Consider the following 23,734-nt stretch of genomic DNA (forward strand, 5'->3'; position numbering starts at 1 on the left):
CCACCAGTCTAGCTGGTTTACCAATTTTGTTTGGTTGATTGTAGTAATGTTTTAGATTTTCCCCACCACCTTTGTATAAATGCCAAGGATTTAACTGAGACGTCGTAGAAGCAAATGGTTTGCCACTGAACTATGACTCTTTATAGGATAATTATTTTCTCAGATGTAAGTTACATATCAGGTAATAAAATAGCTTGACCAAACATGGATGTGATATATCATGATGTGGCAGCAGTGAAGGGGAAATTTACCACTTTACCTAAGGCAGTGAAATGCCTTGGCTAATACTGATGATAGCTAAAGGGTTAAGCTCAGGACTCTTTGCTTACATTATAAATCAATTTTATTCTGTGTTGCATGTGACTGTACAGCGCATTGCTAATTATGTATATGTTTATTAAGAATACTCTCATTACATGTTTGGTAATGAAATATTTAGGAGATTTTATAAGTTCTGAGCTCTGAATTGTGTGATGTCTTCCTATATTAACAGTCAGAGGCCACTTCTGCTTCAAACTGATTAAAAACCATGGGTGACTCTTCTACAGATACAACATGCTCTCTGCAGATAAAAATGGCCTTACCCGTAGAACCATTCAGCATCCTATAGATAAAAACATGGGTGTTGTCAAAGGCAGTTTTATCAGTTTCTTTGTTTCAACCTTTTTTGGGGGGGGCGGGAGAATCCACAGCGCACTGAAAATATGTTATATGTACACTTCACTTTCCAAGTACTCAGTTTTACACAACTAAAACACCAATATGTACATATGATTAAGATCATCACAACACTTGGAGAATTTTAAAGAGGAAATGGAGGGATCTCTAAAAATTAAAAATGGTTAAAAAAAAGAGAACTGAGCATTTTTTCCCCAATAGCATAGTATTTCTTCTTTTACATACATAGCCTGACCATTTGCTGCCATGCTAGAGCTGCATAAATCCAGGTAACCACTTGATAGTAGCAAAGAGCTGCAATACTGTTAATTGTTTCCTGCTTACAAACTATAATTTAATGAATGAAGTGGCCTAAAACTTAACCCTGGGTTGAGAGATAGACTGAGCTAGTAAGTTAAGGATTAGTTGTCATAAAATATTCATAAAATATTTTTTCCAGTCCTATCACAGAAGTGCATAGTCAGATTCATACAGCATTGTTATATAAAGTTGCAAGTTCAGTTCTTGATACAACCTCTTGGAGATCTTTTTTCAATCTAGCAGATCTGAGTTGAAAAAACACAGACAATTGTGAAATGGCTGCCAAGAGAATCAAGATTTATACAGTTCAGTTCTGGTACCCAAATTTTATATATATATTTTAGCAAGCCTTAAACCATAGGGGTTTGGAATTCTGGATCAATGATCTGATGCAGAATTCAGTCAAGGTTTATCACATAGAGACTGTGAGTATGTTTCTAGTTGCTATGATTAGGTTATATCTAAAAATCCCTTGATTTCTGCAATATTTGTTCTTAGCTTGTTCTTAACAACAGATTCATTATTAGTCCATCTCCATCTGTCATATGAGTGTTGCAACTATCTGACTATTAAATCATAGGCACTGATAAACTTACTTCTTTAAGAACATGTAAACTGTAATCACATCCACCCTCATCTGGAAGAACAGTTGCAGGAACTGGGTATGTCTAGTTTAATGAACAGAAGGACTAGGAGTGACATGATAGCAGTGTTCCAATATCTCAGGGGTTGCTACAAAGAAGAGGGAGTCAAACTATCCTCCAAAGCACCTGAGGGTAGAACAAAAAGCAATGGGTGGAAACTAATCAAGGAGAGAAGCAACTTAGAACTGAGGAGAAATTTCCTGACAGAATGATTAATCAGTGGAAGAACTTGCCTCCATAAGTTGTGAATGCTCCAACATTGGAAGTTTTTAAGAAGATGTTGCATAACCATTTGTCTGAAGTTGTGTAGGGTTTCCTGCCTAAGCAGGGGGTTAGACTAGAAGACCTCCAAGGTCCCTTCCAACTCTGTTATTCTATTCCATTCCATTCCATTCTATTCTAAACACAATATTTAGATATTTGAGCATTACACTGTCACACTTAATCCCATCCCCAAAAAACATGATGAACAAAAGGTGGCTTATTACGTTAACTCAATTCCTTATTGGAACTTAACACGTACGTATTGTAGCTTGTATGTAGAGTATATGTATATACGCTACATATATGTATATATGTGGAGTATATGTAAAGAGAATATGTAGAGTAACATATTGTTAATCGAATTCAAGCGTATGGTTTCAGCATCATGCAAATAGAGCCTTCTTTGACTTTGCTCTTTTTTTGTCGGAGCTACTACGGCGATCATTACGGTAATGGTGCCCCTCTCTTTTGACGCAAGCCTTGGGCGGGTCCAAAGAGCACCAATTAGGACAGCCAGGACAAGAATCCGGAAGTCTAGAGGAGAGGGGTTTGTTTTTTTTCTTTTGCTAGGCAGCAGGGCGGGGAAAAGACACGCACCGCCGCGTAGAGGGCAAGATGGAAAAGAATGGAATGGTCGTGTGAGTAGCGGCTGCGGAGACGAAACAGAGGGCTCGAATAGCATTTCTCCTTTCTGCTCTAGATTTTATTGGACTACATTTCCCATAGTTCCCAAATCTCGCGGTCATTGGCTAAGGCCGGCAGAACTTCGGGAATTGTAGTACAACCTGCATGGCACCGAGCTGGGGAAGGCTGCCGTGGGTTCGGTCGGAGGGAGCTGGCATACGGCAAATTAGGGAGCGGTGTCCGAAGCCGTCCGGCATGAATTGGGTTGCATGGGGAAGAGGCACAAGAGTGGAGGTCTCTGCTTGGGTTATGCTCCAAGAAATGGGGATTCCTGCCTTCCCCCCCTCCTTCCCCCCCCTTATAGTGGAGGTCTTCAAACTTGGCAACTTGAAGACTTGTGGACTTCAATTCCCAGAATTGAAGTGGCATTCCGGGAGTTGAAATGGCATTCCGGGAGTTGAAGTCCACAAGTCTTCAAATTGCCAAGTTTGGGGACCCCTGCCTTGTGGCAAAGTCATTAGTTCTTCAGTGTGAGCAGATAGCTTCACGTGGGGACATGCTCCCCAAGATCCAAGGCTCAGGAAAAGGAGGCCACTTAACTGAGAAATCTAGTGGTTTGCAGCCCCCCCTCTCCCCCGTGAGCTAGTGTTTAGTTTGGGCGCCCAGGGTAGCACTGTGTCAAGAATGATAGGCAGGACTTTATAAAAGAGTTCATTATCCTTCGCCTTTCTTAATTTTCATGTGTGACTAGGCATTTCTGGCAGAAAAGAGATTAGATTTCAGTAGTCGTTTTTTGTTCTGCGGCTTAAAAACCAGGGGGATCAAACGTCTCATTTGTCCCCGTTTTGAGATTATCTCCTGGGTGTGGAAAGCAGCCTAAGAACATGGTATTCTGAGAATCTCTCTTTCTCTTCAATTGCTCCTTAGTTCAAGGAAGGCAAAGCTGTAACCTTCCAGATACGATTGGAATCTAGTTGCTATCTGCCCCAGTTGGCCTACTATGGTCAGGGGACACGAGAATTACAATTCACAATATCTGGGACATTTTACGCTGCCCTCTCCTTCTCTCTGTTACCGTCCTTCAGAAATATAAATGTGAAAAGGGTTGAAAACATTGTGTGATCGTTTTGAAATATATACAGGGACAAGAAACCTAAGTTCTCAGTGTTTGTTTTTGAAGTGAGATAATAAGAATTGGGCTGTAAAGGTGATATTTCGAAATAATTTCCAAATAACATTTTGCAATAAAAAAAATACAGGTGCACAGTCCAGTTGAATATGAGAGCCAAAATTCTGCTATCATTGTCCTGTGCCTACTGAGTGAATTTATCTACTCTATCTTATACCTTTTTAGAGATAATGGCTTATCCCAACCTTTTCCTTCCCAAATGGTATTGTATAGCTCACAGACTTTCTATAACCAAAATGGCTAGAATTTTGAGAGTCACCGCTCAATAAGACCCTTAAGTTGATGACTTAAGTGATTGAATAGGAATTAATTTTGGGATGGCATGTGTAAAGTGTGAGTCAGTACAACTCCATATATCTCAGTGAAGGGGATTGTAAAAATGCACAGTTTTTTCTTATGAAACATGGGCCATTTAAGTTAGAATCTTATGAACACTTACCTGGGAATAAGTCTCTGGAACTTAGTGAAATTTATTTCAGAATCACCTTGCATTTAAAAAATTAATATACTACATTGCTGTTGTTCTTTGCCTGACTAATGACGCTGACAATATAAGCAGGTAATCAAAAGTTAACTGCTGCTCTATATTACTGACAAGTGAAAAAAGATTATGCTAACCTAGAAAAATCATTGTTATTGTGTGACAGTGGCATAGGGGCTAGGGGCATCTGTAGCTGCTTCTGGATAAACTGTCAGCAAGTGTAATCCTACACTGTTGTGTCTCTGACAGCTGAGGAGATTTAACTTTAGCTCTGCTGTGATGTGAGAGAAACTGCTCTGATACTTGCTTTCAGAGGGCTGGAATTCTGCAGAGTTTGGAGGATGTGTTTTCTCCCTTACAGGAATCTCTTCTGTCATCCCAAACCCTGAACTTCAGCATCCCAACAGATCTTTCAAGGAGAATGCCTACCTGACAACTCGGCATCTCTGCCTCAGTACCCCAGGCAAAGGGAGCCAAAGTTGTATTGTCAGGGTTCAGCCAGTTTTCCATTTCTGTTATCCGTTTCAAAGCCAAGCTACTACGTTTTTGAATTTCTTTTCATTTTGTTTACAGGGACTATTTTTTTGTAGGGGGAGGGGGTATATTTGTTTGGTGCTGGTCATTCAGACAAATACTTAGAATAGGGCAGTGATTTTACTTTCTTATTCTAAGTCGGGGGTGTCCAAACTTGGGAACTTTAAGACTTGTGGACTTCAACTCCCAGAATTGAAGTCCACAAGTCAACTCCCAGAATTCTGGGAGATGAAGTCCACAAGTCTTAAAAGTTCCCAAATTTGGACACCCCTGTTCTAAGTGTTTCTGAGTCAACAAATAAAGATGATTATGGATTGGTTTTGAACTAGTGAGTAAAAATAGTAGTAGCATAGCGGAAGGGCTTGAGAATTGGTTATATAATTTTTTCCTCATTTAGTACAAGCATTTGTTTCTGGAACTGATAACTAGCGAAGTTCATTGGATAGTTTTGTGTGTTTTGTGTGTGTGTGTGGTGGGTGATTTTATGGTTTGAAACATTGGATTGTATCAATATAAGGAAATAAAAGAAATAAAGAAGAATATGGAGCTGAGAAACGCAACCGCCACTAAACACCTTTATTTGGAGGAGGGGGAGGGGGTTCAAGTTGCAAAATTTAATTATCGTTCAGCTTCCACATACTTCCTGTCATCTGTTTTATCTTACTTGAGAAACACAGAAAAACGTGCTTTCATTTGAGAACCGTTTACATAAGTGCATATGTAAAACCCAAGACTGGATTTAGAAGCGTTTGGATATATCTCCATAGGAGATGAGGATGCTACATTCAGAACTTGAGTTTGCATGTAAGAGTAAAGCTTATTGTGTAACTTTTATTTAGGAATCGGAGCTCAGAATATTTCTGAAAATCTTCAGAATGCTTTCCTTTTGCAATTGAGGCAAAAATCACTTCCAGAAAAATAATCAAGATCTGATTTTTTATTTTTTTATTTAAAAGAATAGCCATTGAGAGGGAGGGGAGGTTTCGTTTATTTTCAGCTTTCTGCCACAGTTGGAAAGAAATCATGTAAAGGACCTCAGGGTTCTGTGTGTTTGACCCTCACTAGGATAATTCTCAGAAAATAGAACAGAATGGAACTTAATTTTTTATCTGGCTAGCCCACCCCACGGCCATTAGGTCATCATTTCAGAGATATTGTCTTACTTAAGCAGAGAAACAGGACAACTATGGGAGGGCAAAAAAGCAGTGGAAACAGGAGTGACTTCCAATTTCCTGTTGTTTCCCCATTAAGTTTCCAGTGGGAAACTGGCAGGGAGCATCAGAGATCTTTCCTTCCTTCCTTCCTTCCCTCCCTTCCTATCGTTCTGCTCTTATCTCCCTCCCTTCCTCCATAAAATTCCTATTTGCTTTGTTTATGGAAAGCTTACAGGGAGAAAGTCAGTGAGGAAGCCAGCAGGAGCTACGTGGTCGCTGCTGGGAGTGGGAAGAGAGCAAGGAGGTGCATGTAGGTGCAAGTTAGGAAGGATACATGGGAATGTGTGAGAAGTACCCTGTGGTTTGGGAAGGATATGTGGGTGTGCATCAGAGATGCTGTGAGGGTTAGGGAGGTTGTGCAGATGATGATGTAGGTTGGAAAGGGTATCCAAGGTGCCTGAGGTTCAGGTAGGATGCATGGGGGGGGGGAATAGTGTGGATGAAAAAGGATGTGGAGATCACAGGGGTGTAAGAGGGGCTATGAGGGTCAATTAGGGTGTGCAGAAGACAGCGTGGCTCCAGAAGACTGCATGGGTTGTATGAGAGGTGCTGCTCTGGTTGGGGATGGTTCACAGGAGGAATGTGGAAGAGTACCGAAGGGTAGTGGGAGCATAGAAGTGCTGTGCAGGTCAGGGATGGCATACGGGCGAGACAGCCTGGGTGTATGGGGATTCCCAAAAGGTGCTACATGGGTCAGGAAGGTGTGCCAGAGAGGCAGGGGTTGGAGAGAGGACATGACAGCGCACAAGAGGTGTCATGTGGATCAGTGATGACACACAGGGGACAATGCATGTCAGGAAAGGTACATTGGGGAACGCAAGAGTGGGTCAAGGAAGGCACACGGGGGTGGGAGCATGGGTCAGGGAGCGTGCATGGGGTCGCATAACAGGTGCTGCATGGGTTGGGGAAAGCCAGTGTGGGGTTGGGAAAGTGTGCGGGTGTGTAAGCACAGGTTGGGGGAAGCATGCAGAGGGCATGGGGGCAGGTGGGGGTTGCACATGGATTCCCTTCTCTTCCCTTCCTATCCCTTCCCTTCCCAGAAGAGAGATAAATGGCTGCTGCTGGCTGGGGAGGGAGTAAAGTATTGTGAGACTGACTGAGAAACTGTCAAAAAGAAATTTGAAAATGAAGATCAGGTGAACGGAGCAGCAGCCAATAGGAAGCAGCCACATTCCCCCAAATTTCATTCCCTTGGGATCACTTTATGTAAATTAACCCATTAAAGGTGACTTGGTCCCAAAACCCTTGGCCTATGATGCACCATTTCACCCAGTTAAAGATCATAGCAATGGGAGTTGCATTAATATATAGATAGATATCCGGGAAGAAGCTGACAATAGAGATAGCAAGTCTGAAAATGGATCAGAAGAAGCTGGGGAGCTGCAGAGGAAAAAAAAAAGCAGAAAACATTCTCATGTGAGCCTATGGCACTTCCATTTTAACTCTGCATTCATTATGATCGAATAACCACGAACAAAGTATATGCCATCTGTCTTGTGTTTCCCAGAGTACACACACATGGATAAATAATACATACATGTACAACATAAGGGGAGAGCACACAAACATACACAGTCTGTATGTGCCCTCAATTATCTCTCTCTCTCTCTCTACACATGTGTGTTTCTGTGTGTGCATTCAACCTGCTTAATGCCTGGGGACAAAGTGCACCCAAATGCAGCTCATTATCATATGGCAGAAAACCCAGATGCTTCCTAAGGCTGCTTATGGGATTAAAGGGGGGGGGGTGGGAAGAATTTCTAGCTGTGATTTCCTTGGCTATTTATTCCAGCCCTTTGGAATATTGGAAAGAAAGGTGACGAGGTTGGGACTCTGCCTGCCTGAATGCCTGTCAGCAGGATAACACTCTGGAAACTGAACAAACCGGGATCAAATCACTGTAGGCACACACATTGTGAAAAGAAAGATCAAGATCGAAATGGTTTGGACCCAGCCAGGAGCACAGAGAAAAAGAAATCCTAAACAAATTCACACAGGGCATCCCTAAGGGGCATGACTTTGAATGTTGGCAGTGCCCTATTCTAAGCAACCTCCCTGCTCTCTCCTAGTCGTGTGCCCCAGAGTGGAACATATGGAGTCCACTCTCCTCCCAGTGCGTAGACACCATGGGACAGGAACAGAAATGCTCATGCACAAACACAGCGTGTTACTTCATGATGAATGCCTCCCATTGGTAAAGAGCTGGGAAAGATTTCCCAAAGCCACATTTGATGTTGTTTTCCTCTTGTGATCAGCTGCCACAATATTTATGGCAGACACCATTAGCTCTTCACTGCATCCTTAACCCCAAGGAGGAATTAAAAAGATAGTGTTCGATTTTTCCCTGTACAGATGCAGGATTTCCACTCTTGTAATTCCCACACTAAGGAAGGCTGTAGAATTTATATTGAGAAATAACTGCTTAATACCACCAGCTGTAGTCATCTGGAAGATTCAAAGTCTCCATCTTTTATGTTCATATTGCTTTTTGTTTTCTGATTAGTCCTACAGGGTTTCCTGAATTGAAAAATGATACTTTCCTGCAAGCAGCACGTGGGGAAGAGACAAAATATACTCCTGTTTGGTGCATGAGGCAGGCAGGAAGATACCTGCCAGGTAATTAAAGCAGAAAGGGTGACATGGATTTCTACAAGAGGTGCCGTTTATTGCTTTCAAAAAGTTGCAGTGCTAGTTATTCTTAGTCCTTGGCCATATTGGTTGAGTTGAATGGAATTGTAGTCCAATAATACTGTTTCTGTTGTCTAGTCAGTGTGTCATTTCTGAATTGTAAAAGTCCAGATAGCCATTAAGGTAAAGGTAAAGATTCCCCTCGCACATATGTGCTAGTTGTTCCGGACTCTAGGGGGCAGTGCTCATCTCCGTTTCAACGCCAAAGAGTCAGTGCTGTCCGAAGATGTCTCCGTGGTCATGTGGCCGGCATGACTAAACGCCAAAGGCGCATGGAACACCTCCCACCAAAGGTGGTTCCTATTTTTCTACTTGCATTTTTACATGCTTTTGAATTGCTAGGAGGGCAGAAGTTGGGACAAGTAACGGGAGTTCACTCAGTTACATGGTGCTAGGGATTTGAACCGCCGAACTGCTGACCTTTTGATCGACAAGCTCAGCGTCTTAGCCACTGAGCCACTGCATCCCTTTATAGATAGCCATTAGATGGCAGCAAAAAGAAAAGGGACCCCCATTAGTTACCTGAATTTGGGAGGCTAGACAGTATAGCTTTTTCTATACCTTGTGGCTTTTTCTGAAGTGATTGGTAGTATTTGGGGTGGGGTAGTATTGGTTTTTGTGCCTTCAAGTCAATGTTGATTCCAGCTGACTACCTAGACAGTCTCTGCAGTTTCCTTGGCCTGAATTTTCAGAAGTTATTTGCCATTCCATTTTCCAACTAGGGCTGAAAGAGAGTGACTGGCCCAAGATTATCCAGCTGGTTTTGTGAGTAAAGGCAGGACTAGAATTCAGTCTCCTAGTTTCTAGCCTGATGCCTTAACCACTATATCAGCCTGACACTCTTGGGTTGGGTATGGACACTGTCAGGGGAAATTTCACCCTGAGCTAATGAGGTCTAGAATCGACGGCTTTTCCAAACAGCATATCTTCAAGGAAACGAAAGTAAGATCCAGTAACAAGTTCTAATTAAAACAAACTTTAATATGAAAATAAGAAAATAAACAAATCTATCTAATTGTTACATTTTGGCAAGAGCACTTTGTCGCCCACCTTCTTGGCAGACGAACAGAAGATCAAAAGGAAAGAAGTCTCTGGAATGTGTGTGAGCAGGCGCAGGACATCACTTGCTGATAAGGCCTATGACCTGCCTATGACCTGCGCAGTAACTCATCAGTTTGGCTAGAAAACAATTAACGCAGTGACAGACACTTTATTTTAATAAGATATATAAGCCATGAATTATGAAGCAAGAGTTAATTTCTGTCAAATGAGAAGAGGGCAAGGGAAAAAAATATATTCTAAAGATCAGATTCTAGGGAAAATTCTGGGTGTGAATACAGGTAGTCCTCGACTTACAACAGTTCATTTAAGGACCATTCGATCCACGTTCCAACCACGTTCTAATTATTTTGCAGAATTCCGTGAGACTCGAGCAGCTCAGGATTTCTTTGCAACCTGTCGATCACCAGAGACATGCTGTGAACTTACGCTGCAAGTAAGGAGGGAGCTTTATGTTATTCAGAACTGAAGTTCTGTTCAGGACATGACTTACCTCTTAAGTCTATTTTCGTTTTGTTCTTTTCTAAAGTTAATTTCTGCTCCACTTGTTTAATGTCTGTGTATCCTGGGTGCTTTCCCTTCTTTGCTTCTTTTATTTATTCATCCTTATTGTACTGCGTGTATTTCTTACCTTCTCTCTCAGAACTTAATTTGGGATGTTTTCGTTAGGTTTATTTTCATTAATTTGCCCAATGTAGTTTTGTCTTAAAAAGAACATATTAGTAACCTACATTTTTGTTTATTTGCCTACAAAACAATTATATACATTGCTGACAGCTTTGGGAGTTCTTTTTCCGCTTTTTAATCTTCTGTTTATATAATGCTTCCTCTGTTTTCTGTCACATTGTTATAAAACTTGTCAATATTTTTTCAGTGTTCATTGTCAGTCTGACAGCATCACTTTAAACATTATTGGGTCTGTTTTTATAATTTTCATATTGGGGAAAAAAAACCTTTTCTTTTTTTCCACACATTAATCTTTTTCTATTTTGGCCCATTGAGAGTTTTCTCTTTGACCTGAATATAATTTTAAAATAGAAAATTTTGTGTTTATTAAAAATTAACTTTTTAGTATTTACCCTTTGCTTATATTTTTAAATTACTACTTTTCATGATCTTTTAATACTGTCTTTGGCAATTTGGAGACTATCCCACAGGACCTGTCTCTTCATCTGAGCTACTTAATGGTTTTCCAATCATATTTTCCTTTTTTTCTCATTAAGTGGTTGCTGTTCCTAATCATTGTCCCCCTCAGATATTTTTTATTGGTCACTTCCTCCTCCTCTTTGTCATTTTTTAAAAAATATATATTTTTATTATTTTTACATTTAAAACAATGCAGTATCGCCGAGTCGAAGTGACCATACATTCACATTATACACAATTAGTCTCAACCATTAACTATTAGCCTACTTAGTGCATTATCTATCCTTCTGTCCAATCACAATATATACAGTTTGTTCCAGTCTTGTCACCTTGTCTTATACCAATCATAAAATCTGTTCCAGACTTCAAAATACCGTGTTTCCCCAAAAATAAGACAGGGTCTTATTTTCTTTTACCCCACAAAATATGGCCTTGGGCTTATTATAGGGGGAGGGCTTATTGTTTTGGGGTTGCCAGGCAGCTGCTCCCTTGCGAACTGGCTCCCGAAGAGCCGGGCACAGCCTGAGGGGCGAAACAGCCATGAGGTGACCACGCTCACAGGCAACCTTCTGGAAAAACCCCTCTCCAACCGGACAGAGCGCCATTCACTGACCTAGGGGGTATCCCTAAGGCGCCAAGGCATGTGGCACTCTACCCGCTCCCCAGCTCCTGCGGCTTGGCACAATAGGGATACCCCCTAGGTCAGTGCATGGAGCTCTGCCCAGCTGGAGAAGGGGGTTACGCGAGCGCCTGTTCTGCACCCAGCAAGCATGCCCCCCAGCCTCACCATGCCCTGGCACAGGTCTCCCTGCAGTGCCAGGGCGCTGCCACCACGCTCCGAGCATAACTTCTTCTCCGGCTTCCAAATTCCAAAACTCGGCTGCCGAGTCTTCCAGCAGCGACCGCTCTAGGAGTGTGCTCTATGGTTGTGGGCCAGCTGCCGGACAGAGAGTCTTCCAGACAGAGAGTCTTCCAGCAGCCAGCCCACAATCATAGAGCGCACTCCTAGAGCGGCCGCTGCTGGAAGACTTGGCAGCCGAGTTTTGGAGTTTGGAAGCCGGAGAAGAAGTTATGCTCAGAGCGCCGTGGCAGTGCCCTGGCCCTACAGGGAGCCCCCTGGACAACTCCCTCCTCCGGCCAGGCAGAACGCCACTCCCCAACCTAGCGGTACCCCAAAGGCAGCAAGCAACGTTAGCGCCTTTCCCCCCCCCGGCTCCCGTGGCTTGGTGCCTTTGGGATACCGCTGGGTCTGTGAGCGGTGCTCTGCCTGGCCAGAGGGGGGGGTTGTCCAGGGGGCTTATTTTCGGGGGTGGGCTTATATTTTTGCCCACGTCAAAAATGTGGCAAGGCATTAGTTTCAGGACAGATCATATTTTCGGGGAAACACAGTATTCTGATTCCCCTTTATTTTTAAGTTCAAGAGTGAGCCTATCTACTTCCGCACAGGCCAACACTTTTCTGATTATATCTAGCTCTGATGGTGTATTTTCTTTTTTCCAATACTGCACAAAAGTTATGTGCACCGCAGTTAGTACATGTATAATTAGATAGAGTACATTTTTCTTAAACCCCTCCGTTATTATGCCTAGGAGAAAAATTTCTGGTTTAAACAAAATTTGATCTCCCACCATTTGTTCCAACCATGATTGAATCATTTTCCAATATCTTTTGGCCTCATTGCATGTCCACCACATATGATAAAAAGTGCCTGATGTTTTTTTTTCACTTCCAGCAATTTGGGGCCAGATTTTTAAACATTTTGGAGAGCCGTGCTGGGGGGCTCCTCCTCTTTGTCATTAAGGGCTGTTCGTTTGAGAAGGGGGACAGGGGAATTGTGGAACATAAGATTTGGCGTGAAATATTTGATGGGGCCCAGACATATTTAATCTTTCTTAAGCAAAGTGAAGAATATTGTCCAATAGTAACTGAAGCATCGCATGTAATTGTGAATGCACATGTTATAGGGCTCACCTAGTTAAGAGCAAATTTCTTGAACCAAATTACTTCTTTCTTTAGATACAAAATTGAAGATGTTAGGAATGTAAGCTAACAGTTGGGTCAGCAATATATAAACCATGATGGTAGTACTGTAGCTTTAAGTATTGCTGTAATGTGATTGGTTGCCGTTACCTCAAGCAGCCATAAGATGGAGCCAGAATGACTGTTAGCTCTCTGTTTGTTAGATGCTGATCAGTGGATACTGTATTGTGAGTTACTGTGTGTTTTTGCTACTGTTAGCGACTTTGTGTGCTGAACTGATTATATGATAGTGGACTGTGTTCGAAAGACCACTCCTTAACTGAAAACATTGATAACTGACTGACTGACCCGTGTATGATTTGGACTGTTTGATAAACTCTGAATACCTCTATTTTCCACATAAGTAAAATACTATTACTTTTGCTATTCGGTGTCTCTGTATGCTGGTTTGTGCGTGTTCTTCCACACCACTCTCATTACGCTTCTCTGCACACCCGCTCTCCTAACGGGGAGCTTACTTACTTAACAAAAGAGCAAGCATCTAGCACATTGTCCTAGAACTACCAATATTTCTAGTAGTATGACTGGTATGTATAGACACAATTATTGCCACCCTCCAATAGCAATAGCACTTAGACTTATACACTGCTTCACGGTGCTTTACAGCCCTTTCTAAGTGGTTTACAGAGTCAGCATATTTCCCCCCCACACCAATCCGGGTCCTCATTTTACTGACCTCAGAAGGATGGAAGTCTGAGTCAACCTTGAGCCCCATCAGGATTGAATTGCTGGCAATGCGAATGCAGAGTTAGCCCACAATACCGTATTCTAACGACTGTGCCGCCATAGCTCTTGTAGCATCATATTGTAGCTCTTGAAAAGATCCTCGTTAATATCATATTTTATATAACTATGTTCTGCCCCAAATGAACAATAATTTCCCTCTTGCTAAGTTAGGCATTCTTGCATTTCCTATAAATTTCGGCATATATTTATAAAAGGGAGGTGCCTCATTAGTAGAAGAATGTGAATAATATTAACAATATAGTACTACCAGAGGTGATGTGGTTTCTGAAAAGCAGCAGAACTGATGTGTAGAGAAATTCTTTAGTGAACAATATATGCCTGCATGGTAGACAAGATTGTGCCATTGATACAGCAATGCTGGGTTTCTTAATTATCCAAGAAGCACTTAAAGCCGCATCTGGAGAGACCTGTAATTATGGTTTCTTAATTTTCTTTTCTGTATAAAAACACTCCACACAGAATGGCAGCTGCTAGGCATCATAAAAAAAACCCCATTTTACTTTTTCTCTGAATTTGTTCAATCAAATTCTTTATATTTTCACTACCATCATGAATGCTAGATTCGCCTATTTCATATAATACGTATGTACAAATCAAATTGAGTTTATGTGTTTTTTCTAATCTCTTCGGTTTCAGCCTCTACGACGCTTTTCTTTTGATGCTGCCATCATCTTCTCTGACATCTTGGTGGTGCCTCAGGTATGAGAAATGGCTGGAGGGGGAGGAGATCCTGCTAATGATTTTACTCGGGAGAAGAGAAGCTGGCAAACTTTTTAAAACCAGAATGAGTTCGGTCCCACATTGACTCATCTTTTTCAGGCACTGGGCATGGAAGTGGTGATGGTGCCAGGAAAAGGACCCACGTTTCCAGAACCACTAAAGGAAGTAGAGGACCTCCTGAAGCTTCGGCAGGAGGTCGATGTGGCAGCAGAACTGGGCTATGTCTTCCAGGCTATCACACTGACACGGCACAGATTGGAAGGGAAGGTGCCTCTGATCGGCTTCTCTGGTGCCCCAGTGAGTTCAGTTGCTTGGAAAAACATGCCTTACACAAAATCCCTCTTTGCATCTCTACACTTTTCTATTGGGCAGTATAGGAATGTGCTAGATTTCTATGTTATTATTGGATACCAGGAAGGTTCTGAGTCTTTGGCAGCAGCATTTGACAAGTATTTGGGAAGGAGAAAATGTCTTGGTTCTTAATTACTTTCAGCCAGACCTTTTATACTCCTGCTCCTCCGCCATTAACTTAATACATTGATCAGTTGGCTAACCAACCATCTACTCCACAAATATCTACCATAATATGTGATTTGAGCCAGATGGGTTTTTTATCTATTGCATTTCATCCCAAAAGACTTGGTTGGATATGAAAACTTGTTTCACAGGCTACTTTTTTTGGACGAGATGTGTAACTCTCCAGAATGTACAAACTGTTGATATAGTTTCAGAAGAGAGCACAGGTACAATGCCAACCATGTAATCTGTTTGAGGTAGAACTGCTTCACTGTTTCTGCAAGGTTCTTGTAATTGCAGAAGCTGGGCTAGCTTTGGAGTAGACTTTTTTATTCAGATGTACTTTTCCTTTCTGCTCACTCTCGTTCCTAGTGGACTTTGATGTCCTATATGATTGAAGGTGGTGGCTCCAACACAATGGCGAAAGCCAAGGCTTGGCTCTACCGACATCCTGAGGCCAGCTGTCAGCTGCTCACTTTATTGACTGACGTTATTGTGGAATATCTGGTGAGACAGGTGGCTGCAGGTGCTCAGGTGAGTGGACCCTGAATAGCTTCTGTCCTTAAGTTTGTAGGCATCACAGTTCCTTAAATAGAACGGTTCTTGGTTTCTGAAGGTATACTCTTCCTTTTATCTTTCTGCTGAAAAGGATCCTTTTTTAAAAAAAATATATTATTATTTTTACATTTAAAACAATGCAATACCGCGGAGTCGGAGTGACCATACATTCACATTATATACAGCTAGTTTCAACCATTAACAATTAATCTACTTAATACATTGTCTATCCTTCTGTCCAATCACAATATATACATTTGTTCCATGTACGTAAAGAGGTACAGATAAAGGGACTAGAAATCAAAAAGGAGCAATTTAAGTTACAGGCCTTTGCGGACGATCTAGTGTTTGTGTTAGAAGATCCTATAAAGTCTGGTACGAAACTCATTGAGGAATTGACAGAGTATGGGAAAATAGCGGGTTTAAAAATAAATATAACCAAAATGCTGACTAAAAATATGACATCAAAAGCAAAAGAGGAGTTAACGAAGAAATTGGGTATCCAAATTGTCAAAAAAGTTAAATATCTTGGTATACATTTATCTGCGAGGTGTGTGACCATCAAAGAAGATAATTATACTAATTTGATTAATAAAACTAAGAAAGATCTAGAAAGATGGAAAAACCTACAACTGTCCCTGATGGGCAGGATCGCAGTTATAAAAATGAATATATTACCAAAATTTCTTTTCCTATTTCAGAATATTCCCATTAAATTAGAAAAAGGTTTCTTCAAGGATTTGAATCAATTGGTTTCGAAATTTATTTGGCAGGGAAGAAAACCAAGAATAAAACTTAAGGCTATGCAAGACACTAAGGAAAAGGGAGGATTTGGCCTACCAGATTGGGAACTCTATTATACTGCGGCCATACTAACATTTATTTATTTATTTATTTATTTATTTATTTATTTATTTATTTATTTATTTATTTATTTATTTATTTATTATTTATTTAACTTGTTAGCCGCTCCCTCTCCACAAAGGGACTCGGGGCGGCGTACAATAAATAAATCACATGTTACACGATTAGACATTACACGGTTAGACATTACACAGAGGAGGTATAAAATCACAGCAACTGTTACAATACATAAAACAACAATAATAATAAGGTTAAAAATTAAAATACCCCGATTTAAAATTTTAAAATGTAAAAAGTATAAAATTGCCAGGAGGATTGGAGATAGAACTATAGTTGAGCCAGGCCAGCTAGTTGGAAAAGGTGGGTCTTGAGTTTTGTACGGAAGGAGTGGAGGTCGGTAGTAATCCTAATGTCGGGGGGGAGGTCATTCCAGAGGGCTGGGCCCATCACAGAGAAGGCCCTGCTCCTGGGCGCCGGGAATGGCTAAGGGAATGGATAATGCTGAGAAATAAAAGATTACTCAAACTGGAAGGCCATGACCTCCAAGCAGGCTGGCATGCCTTCCTCTGGTATGAAAAGGGATCTGCATACAAATATTTTAGTAGACATTATATCAGACAATCTCTGTTACTAATATGGAACAAAATTAAACATGACCACTATACCAAAATACCTATTTGGCTATCTACGATGGAAGCATACATACACCCAAATTTAATCAACATGGAAAATATAGTCACATATAAAGAGTTATTGAACAGGTAGGGGGAGATCAAAACTAGATCAGAATTGACATCACTGAAAAGGATCCTTTCAAGGTAGCATAATTGAATCGATAAATCAGCACTGTATTATTTAGGCTACTGTTCATAGAACATAAATTTTCATAAATATCTGATTGTATTTCCTCTTGTTATTTTTAAGAGTAGATTTCTGGAGTTCATAAAGACAGATCGAAGCTGAATTTGATGAGGTTGAACAGAGCACAACTCTGCACCACAGCAAATAATATATAAAATACCAGTCACTTTCAACTTTCGAGATTTTTGATCTGGCTTTATGAGCTCTAGAAAACTCTTTTTTCCCTCCTATATTCTTCTTCTTCCCAAAATGTTTCAAGAGACGACATCTTGCAGCCAGCTGCAAGCTCCTATTTATTTGGTATAATACAAGAATGAGTTTTATATAGGCAGAATCTATACCAGTATATTCAAGAAGCCTATCATGGTAGCCAGTTATATGGATAGATCTCAGTTTCATCATAATAGTAACTGCAGGCAGTTGGATGAAGGGCAGGACATATGTATGTATGTATGTATGTATGTATGTATGTATGTATGTATGTATGTCCTGCCCTTCATCCAACTGCCTGCAGTTACTATTATGATGAAACTGAGATCTATCCATATAACTGGCTACCATGATAGGCTTCCTGAATATACTGGTATAGATTCTGCCTATATAAAACTCATTCTTGTATTATACCAAATAAATAGGAGCTGCAGCCTTGTCCTCTGTATTCTTTCACCCGAGAATAGGATTAAAAACTGCAGCTACCATGTGACAATCTAATCCTGGAACAAAACCTTCAACAAAAACACGAACAATGGATAATACTACCTGAGGGTTTTCTGGTGTAATTTTCTCCTTAATACATTTTGGTGAACCCAAAGGCAATTGAAACTTAGATTTGTTCCAGTTGAACAACCTTAGAATGATATTTCTAGGCTAGGACAGAATAGAGTGAATACCTTGTACAGTGGGGAGGGCCTTACAGATAAGTGAAAGGAGAGAGGGAGAATAGCCGTTAACCAGGAAGTGATTCTGGTTCTCTGCTTGTCTTTTTTTTTGCCAGGCTCTGCAGATTTTTGAGTCCCACGCAGGACATCTGGGGCCAGTCCAGTTTGCAGAGTTTGCCCTCCCGTTCATTCGGTCCATTGCCAAAGGTGTGAAGAATAAGCTACAAGAAAATGCTCTCCCTGCGGTGCCAATGGTAAGAGATGGGACTGTTTCCTTCTGCTTTTTTTCTGAATTATTACCCAGAATTTACGGCGATTCTGTCCAGAATGACAGCGTTTTGTTCATTTTAAAGGCAAATATCACATTTTGGTAGAATCCAGAAGTTCATTTCACCCATCATATGTTTTTCTCAATGATTGAAAGACCATTAACATACATTTTCTAGAAAACATAAAGGTAGAACAGAGAAAAATATAGGTGCCGGTAAAAAGACCTGGATCATACTAAAAACCTACGTAATCCAATATTCAGATGGCTATGGAGTGCTTGCAAGTAGGATAGGAGTGCAGTTAGTTATGGACTCCAGCAACTAATACAAAAAAATTGTAGCCTCTGCTATTGCCCGAAAATTCATAGCTACCCTGATATAGTAGCCAATAAAAGAGAATAAACTTTATTCTCTTTTTTTTCCTATTCCTTCAGTCTCCTTTGTCAGAACTTTTTCCTGACTTATCAAAACATTATAAAATATGAAGAACATATTTTAGTATAGAAATATACATTTCCAAATGAAAGAATTGGGATGTTAAAGTAGAACAGTTCCCTTCTCCCCTCAAATCATAACTGAGAGTAAAGCTGACATTTCAAAGATTAGTTTTAGAGTGCAGACTTTCCCTAATCAGAGGTGGTGGACAATAGGTTTTCAGTTCCACTACTTTTTATAGAAGCATCTTTTTCATCCTCTCTAAAGCCTGACTGGGAAAAAAAAGGATAATATTCAAATAAACATGTCACTATGCATAATTTTTAAGCCACGACATAATGTAACTTTACTTCATGCAAAATGTGAGTTCCTATGTTACCAAGCGTTTGTAACCCTGTCCATATAGTCCTAGTTGTTTTCTATCTTCTCCTCTTCTCTCCATCCACTAGATCATCTTTGCTAAGAATGCCCACTATGCACTGGAGGATTTGGCACAATCTGGGTACGACGTGGTTAGCCTGGACTGGACCATGTGTCCTCAAGAGGCTCGGTGAGAAATGGGTTGTATTCCCTTGGGAACTCTGTATGGGTGTCATCTCTTCTAATGGCATACTTCAGTGGTGGGTTCCTACCGGTTCGCACTGGTTCTTGCGAACCTGTTGGACAATGAACCCGGAAGTAAGTTCCTGCCCCGCCCCTATCACTCACTTGCTAGCCCCTGCCTGTCCAGAAGCCACTCCATTGCTCGCTCACCCCCCTTTCCTCCTCTCAGCGATTTTTTGGGAAGGGAAAGAGCTGAGGGGGGGGGGGAAGCCTTCCATTGAAAACAGCGCTGAGTGGGGTGGGGAATCCTCCCTTTCCTCCTCTCAGTGATCTTTTGCTAAGGGAGGCTTCTCAAAATGGGACGCCCCCATCTCTTTGCACCCTTCAATCCGTCTCTCTCTCCCTCTGACCTCCCCCAATGGCTCAGCTTGAAAAACTGGGGGGAACAGAGGAAAAGGAGGAGGAAGGAAAGGGGGGAGAGAAACAGGGGAAGAGAGAGAGAGAGAAAGAGTGACACACAAAGGGGGGAAGTTGGGGGACTTCCCTCTAAATACTGACGCCCTCTGCTTTTGGGGGGAAAGGAGAGGAGGGTCCTTGGTGAACCTCTACCCCCTATTCCCCCTATCCCAGTTAAGCCAGCTGGGTTTGGGACCCAGTCTTTCTAACTTCATTTGGGATCTTCTAACATCCCACTCCCACCCGGTCACATGGCCAGCAAGCCACTCCCACCCGGTCACATGGCAGGCAAGCCACTCCCACAAATCAGGCCACACCCACAGAGTAGGTTCCAAAAAAATTTGAAACCCACCACTGGCATACTTCCTCAGTTTTGCAATAATAGAGTAGCTTGTGATAAAAGGCAAATCCCTATCACATAGGATACTTGAAAAATAAAGGGATGGTAGCTGAAACTAAGACTTAAGTAAAGATACCCATCATAGGTTATGCATAAAATATTACTCTTGCGTAGAGATGAGTTTTCTAGGACAGGTTAGGCTGATACAGTGTAACGTATAGGACAGAATGTTTTATTGCTCTCTGTTTACACAATAAAAAAAATGGTATCTTATTTTTTCTAATTAGAATTAAAAAAATAAGGTACCATATAGGGAAATTAGTAATGTTCTGTTTTCACTCAGCTACCTAAGTCTTGCTTTTGTGGGTAACTTTCTCTGCTTCAGCAGTTAGTCAGAGATGGATGGATGGATTTGACTGATAGCTCGTCTTTTATTTAGGAGTTATCATTGCATGTTGAGGCAATGAAGTCCAACAAGCAATTTTATCTTGGTTAAGTGCCTTCCATACAATGTAATATTTTCTTTCCCCAATTCAGCAAGCGGACAGGAAAAAACGTTACGTTACAAGGGAATTTAGATCCATGTGCTCTATATGCATCCAAGGTAAGGAAACATGCATTAACCTGTAACAATCAGATTATACTCACTTCTGCAGCCAGGGGCTTCTTATATAAATCCACTTGTTTTCTACCTGGGTTCTATGGAAATTGAATGGAGTCTGCTGGTGAAAGGAAGAAAAATTCTCTACAAGGTATTTATTAAAGGGGAGGGGGGAAATTCCCTTGCAGAGAATTTAAACTTAGTCCCTTGTGGAGAGTAGGAGGGAAAAGCACACACAGAGAGAACAGAACACACGCTGCTAGAGAGAAGTTTCCGAAGTTGGGCTCCAGCCCAAGTCCCCCCGCCCTTCGCCCTTTATGAAAAGAGTTTTTCCCCCCTTAGCCACTAAGGAATAATAGTGTTGCAGGACTTGCTCACTGACATTCAGAAGCCCTACCCCTCTTGATTAGGGGTTCTGGGACTTTATTTTTTTAAAATCTATTTTCCAACTTGAAAAAGTTTGAAAATTCATGTTCTTGTCTCTTTTTTTGGTAAAAAGAAACAAGTAACCAAGGCCTTTCATTGACTAAGAAGTTAAAGTAAAGACCATTTTCAAATCCTAACCCGATTAAACTAGCCACCGACCAGTTATTTTCTACTGTGAATAAAATCTTGCTTATAGGTTGATGAAGGTCAAAGAGCTGTTGCCATTTTTTCTCTGCTGTGGACCAAGTGACCAGTCAATGACTTCAAACCATGCTTTTGTTATGGAAACAACCAAAGTTGGCTTTAAGGCATTGCTCCCCCCCCTTACATAACTCATTCGGCCAATACGCTCACACAGGGAGGGACTTCTCCTGGTGCCGTCCACTAGGCAATGCCAGCGGGCGACACCGAGGAGTAGGGCCTTCTCTGTGATGGGCCCAACCCTCTGGAATGACCTCCCCCCCGACATTAGAACCACTTCTGACCTCCGCTCCTTCCGGCAAAAGCTGAAGACCCACCTGTTCCGACTAGCAGGCCTGGCATAATTCAACTGTCCCTCCTGGCAAATGTATTATATCTGGTTATTTTAGGGATTTTTTAATTTACTGTATTTGTTTTTAGGGGTTCGAATTTATTTTATATCTGCTTTGTACAGTTCTTTTAACTACATTTTAACCTCCTCCATGTCAATTGTCAACTGTACATATTTAATTTAATTTTATTGTATCCTGTTATATTTTGTATGAACTGTACACCGCCCCGAGTCCCTTGCGGGAGAGGGGGCGGTCTAGAAGCATTAAATATTATTATTATTATTATTATTATTATTATTATTATTATTATTCAGAATTTTGCATAGTGTGAGCAAAATGTGGCTATCTCTAAGTCAGATTGCTTCCAAGCATACATTGGCATCCTTCAGTCTCAAAAGACTATGGTATTGTGCTCTGGGCAGAGGCCCTAATGCAACATCTGGTGTGGCTAAAAAGTCCAATTCGAGAGGGGCAATCCCTTCCACACTGAGGGCAGATACATTCTGTCCCCTGCCCAGCCCCCAGATTTCGCTGGTTCCGGGACTGCCTCTGCCTCAGCCTGCCGAACAATTGACTCATTGAGTTGGAGAAGGCCATGCTGCGTCTTTACCCTTCAAGCTGAACGATCAAAGGTCAAGGTTTCCCAGCTGTTTATGTCCATTCCCAAGGCCTTTTGATCCCTCTTTCGGATATCCTTATATCGCAGCTGTGGTCTCCCTCTGGGGTGCTTTCCCTGCAATAATTCTCCATACAGGAGATCATCAGCCATTCTCATGATATGCCCAAGCCAGTGTAGATGTCACTGTTTCAATAGTATATACATGCTAGAAATTCCAGCATGTTCCACGACTGTGCTAATTGGAACTTTGTTCTTCCAAGCATGGACTGGTCATAAATTACAGTCAGCTCTAACCATTTGTTTGTCTAATGTGATAGCAAGCTAGGCAAAAGAGCAAAGGAATTGTGCTAGGCTATGTCTACCCAGTTCCCCAATAGTTTTGAAGATTGAAAATGTGATGTAAAAGAGCCGAGGTGGCGCAGTGCTTAGAATACAGTATTGCAAGCTGACTCTGCCCATAGTCTGGAGTTCGATGCTGAAGGAGCTTGAAGTTGACTCAGCCTTCATCCTTCTGAGGTCAGTAAAAGTAGGACCCAGATTGTTGGGGGCAATTTATTGACTCTGTAAACTGTTTAGAGGGGAGTATAAAGCACTATGAAGCGATATAGAAGTCTAAGTGCTGTTCCTATTCCTATTGCTATCTGGTCTGCTTAATCATTTTTCACTTCCCACAGGAGAAGATTGGGGAGCTGGTAAAAAAGATGTTAGAAGGCTTTGGCTCCCAGCGTTACATTGCCAACTTGGGCCACGGCCTCTATCCTGACATCAATCCGGAACACGTAGGGGCTTTTGTGGATGCCGTGCACATGCATTCCTGCAATCTGAACAAATGTTCTTAAGAGACTCGGAGAAAACAGTCCTTAAGCAAAAAGAAAAGAAATGGATCATCTGCTCAGCAAATGTAACTTGTTATTGAGAGGTTACATCCTGGAAAGGATCTCGGTGTAATTAGCTACAAAGGCTGTGGCAGGAACTGGCAAAAGAAACTGGGGAGTGCAGGCTTTTCACACATACGTTATCTTCTTCTCAGTCTCTACTGTAGAAAATGGATTCATTATGAAACATAGACTTCCCCAACTGTGTACTTTTTATCCCCAAATTGCTCCGACTGATTACAAAACTAATCTTGAGTGCCTCCAACAATCAGTGAACACTTTTTTAAAAATTGTAATTGAACTTCATCTGCCCTTCTGCGTCGGGATTGGCTGTCTTGTCTTGCTTCCTACCCATCTGTTTCTTGCAGCAACTTTTTTTTTAATTACTTGGGTTGCTTTTAATAGTCAGAAGTGCCGCAAGAGTGGCGCTGTTGATGTGGGGAGTAATTCAAAACATCTGAGGAGAGGGTATGCCTCGTGCATATGCCTGAATGGTCTGCTGCTTTTGCAGGTTAAGCATCCTGTGTCTGAGAAAGGGTTAATCGGTCCCCTTTTAGCTTATATGCAAATTATATTGTTTATACCAGGGGTGGCCAAACTTGGCAACTTTAAGACTTGTGGACTTCAACTCC

The 23,734-nt window shown here is 41.5% G+C and overlaps 1 protein-coding gene across 1 annotated transcript; it reads left to right on the plus strand.

Annotated features, from left to right (window-relative positions):
- Nucleotides 1-2,389: 2,389 nt before the first annotated feature.
- Nucleotides 2,390-23,688, plus strand: UROD (uroporphyrinogen decarboxylase). Its single transcript, XM_081949051.1, has 10 exons — nt 2,390-2,524; nt 8,432-8,544; nt 10,032-10,111; nt 14,245-14,307; nt 14,428-14,625; nt 15,217-15,378; nt 18,122-18,259; nt 19,159-19,259; nt 20,586-20,652; nt 22,902-23,688. The coding sequence occupies exons 1-10, from the start codon at nt 2,502-2,504 to the stop codon at nt 23,064-23,066; spliced, it is 1,110 nt and encodes a 369-aa protein (XP_081805177.1). The 5' UTR covers nt 2,390-2,501; the 3' UTR covers nt 23,067-23,688.
- Nucleotides 23,689-23,734: the final 46 nt, after the last annotated feature.

The sequence above is a fragment of the Natrix helvetica genome (assembly GCF_964273705.1).
Source record: "Natrix helvetica genome assembly, chromosome: 3".
In the NCBI taxonomy this organism is placed as follows: Eukaryota; Metazoa; Chordata; class Lepidosauria; order Squamata; family Natricidae; genus Natrix; species Natrix helvetica.

Excerpts from the sequence above, each read along its gene's own strand:
- UROD (XM_081949051.1), top strand. The coding sequence starts at position 2,502 with ATGGAAAAGAATGGAATGGTCGT. Across the intron at positions 8,545-10,031 it reads GGCAGGAAGATACCTGCCAG|AATTCCGTGAGACTCGAGCA; the intron begins GTAATTAAAGCA and ends ATTATTTTGCAG. Across the intron at positions 14,308-14,427 it reads ACATCTTGGTGGTGCCTCAG|GCACTGGGCATGGAAGTGGT; the intron begins GTATGAGAAATG and ends CATCTTTTTCAG.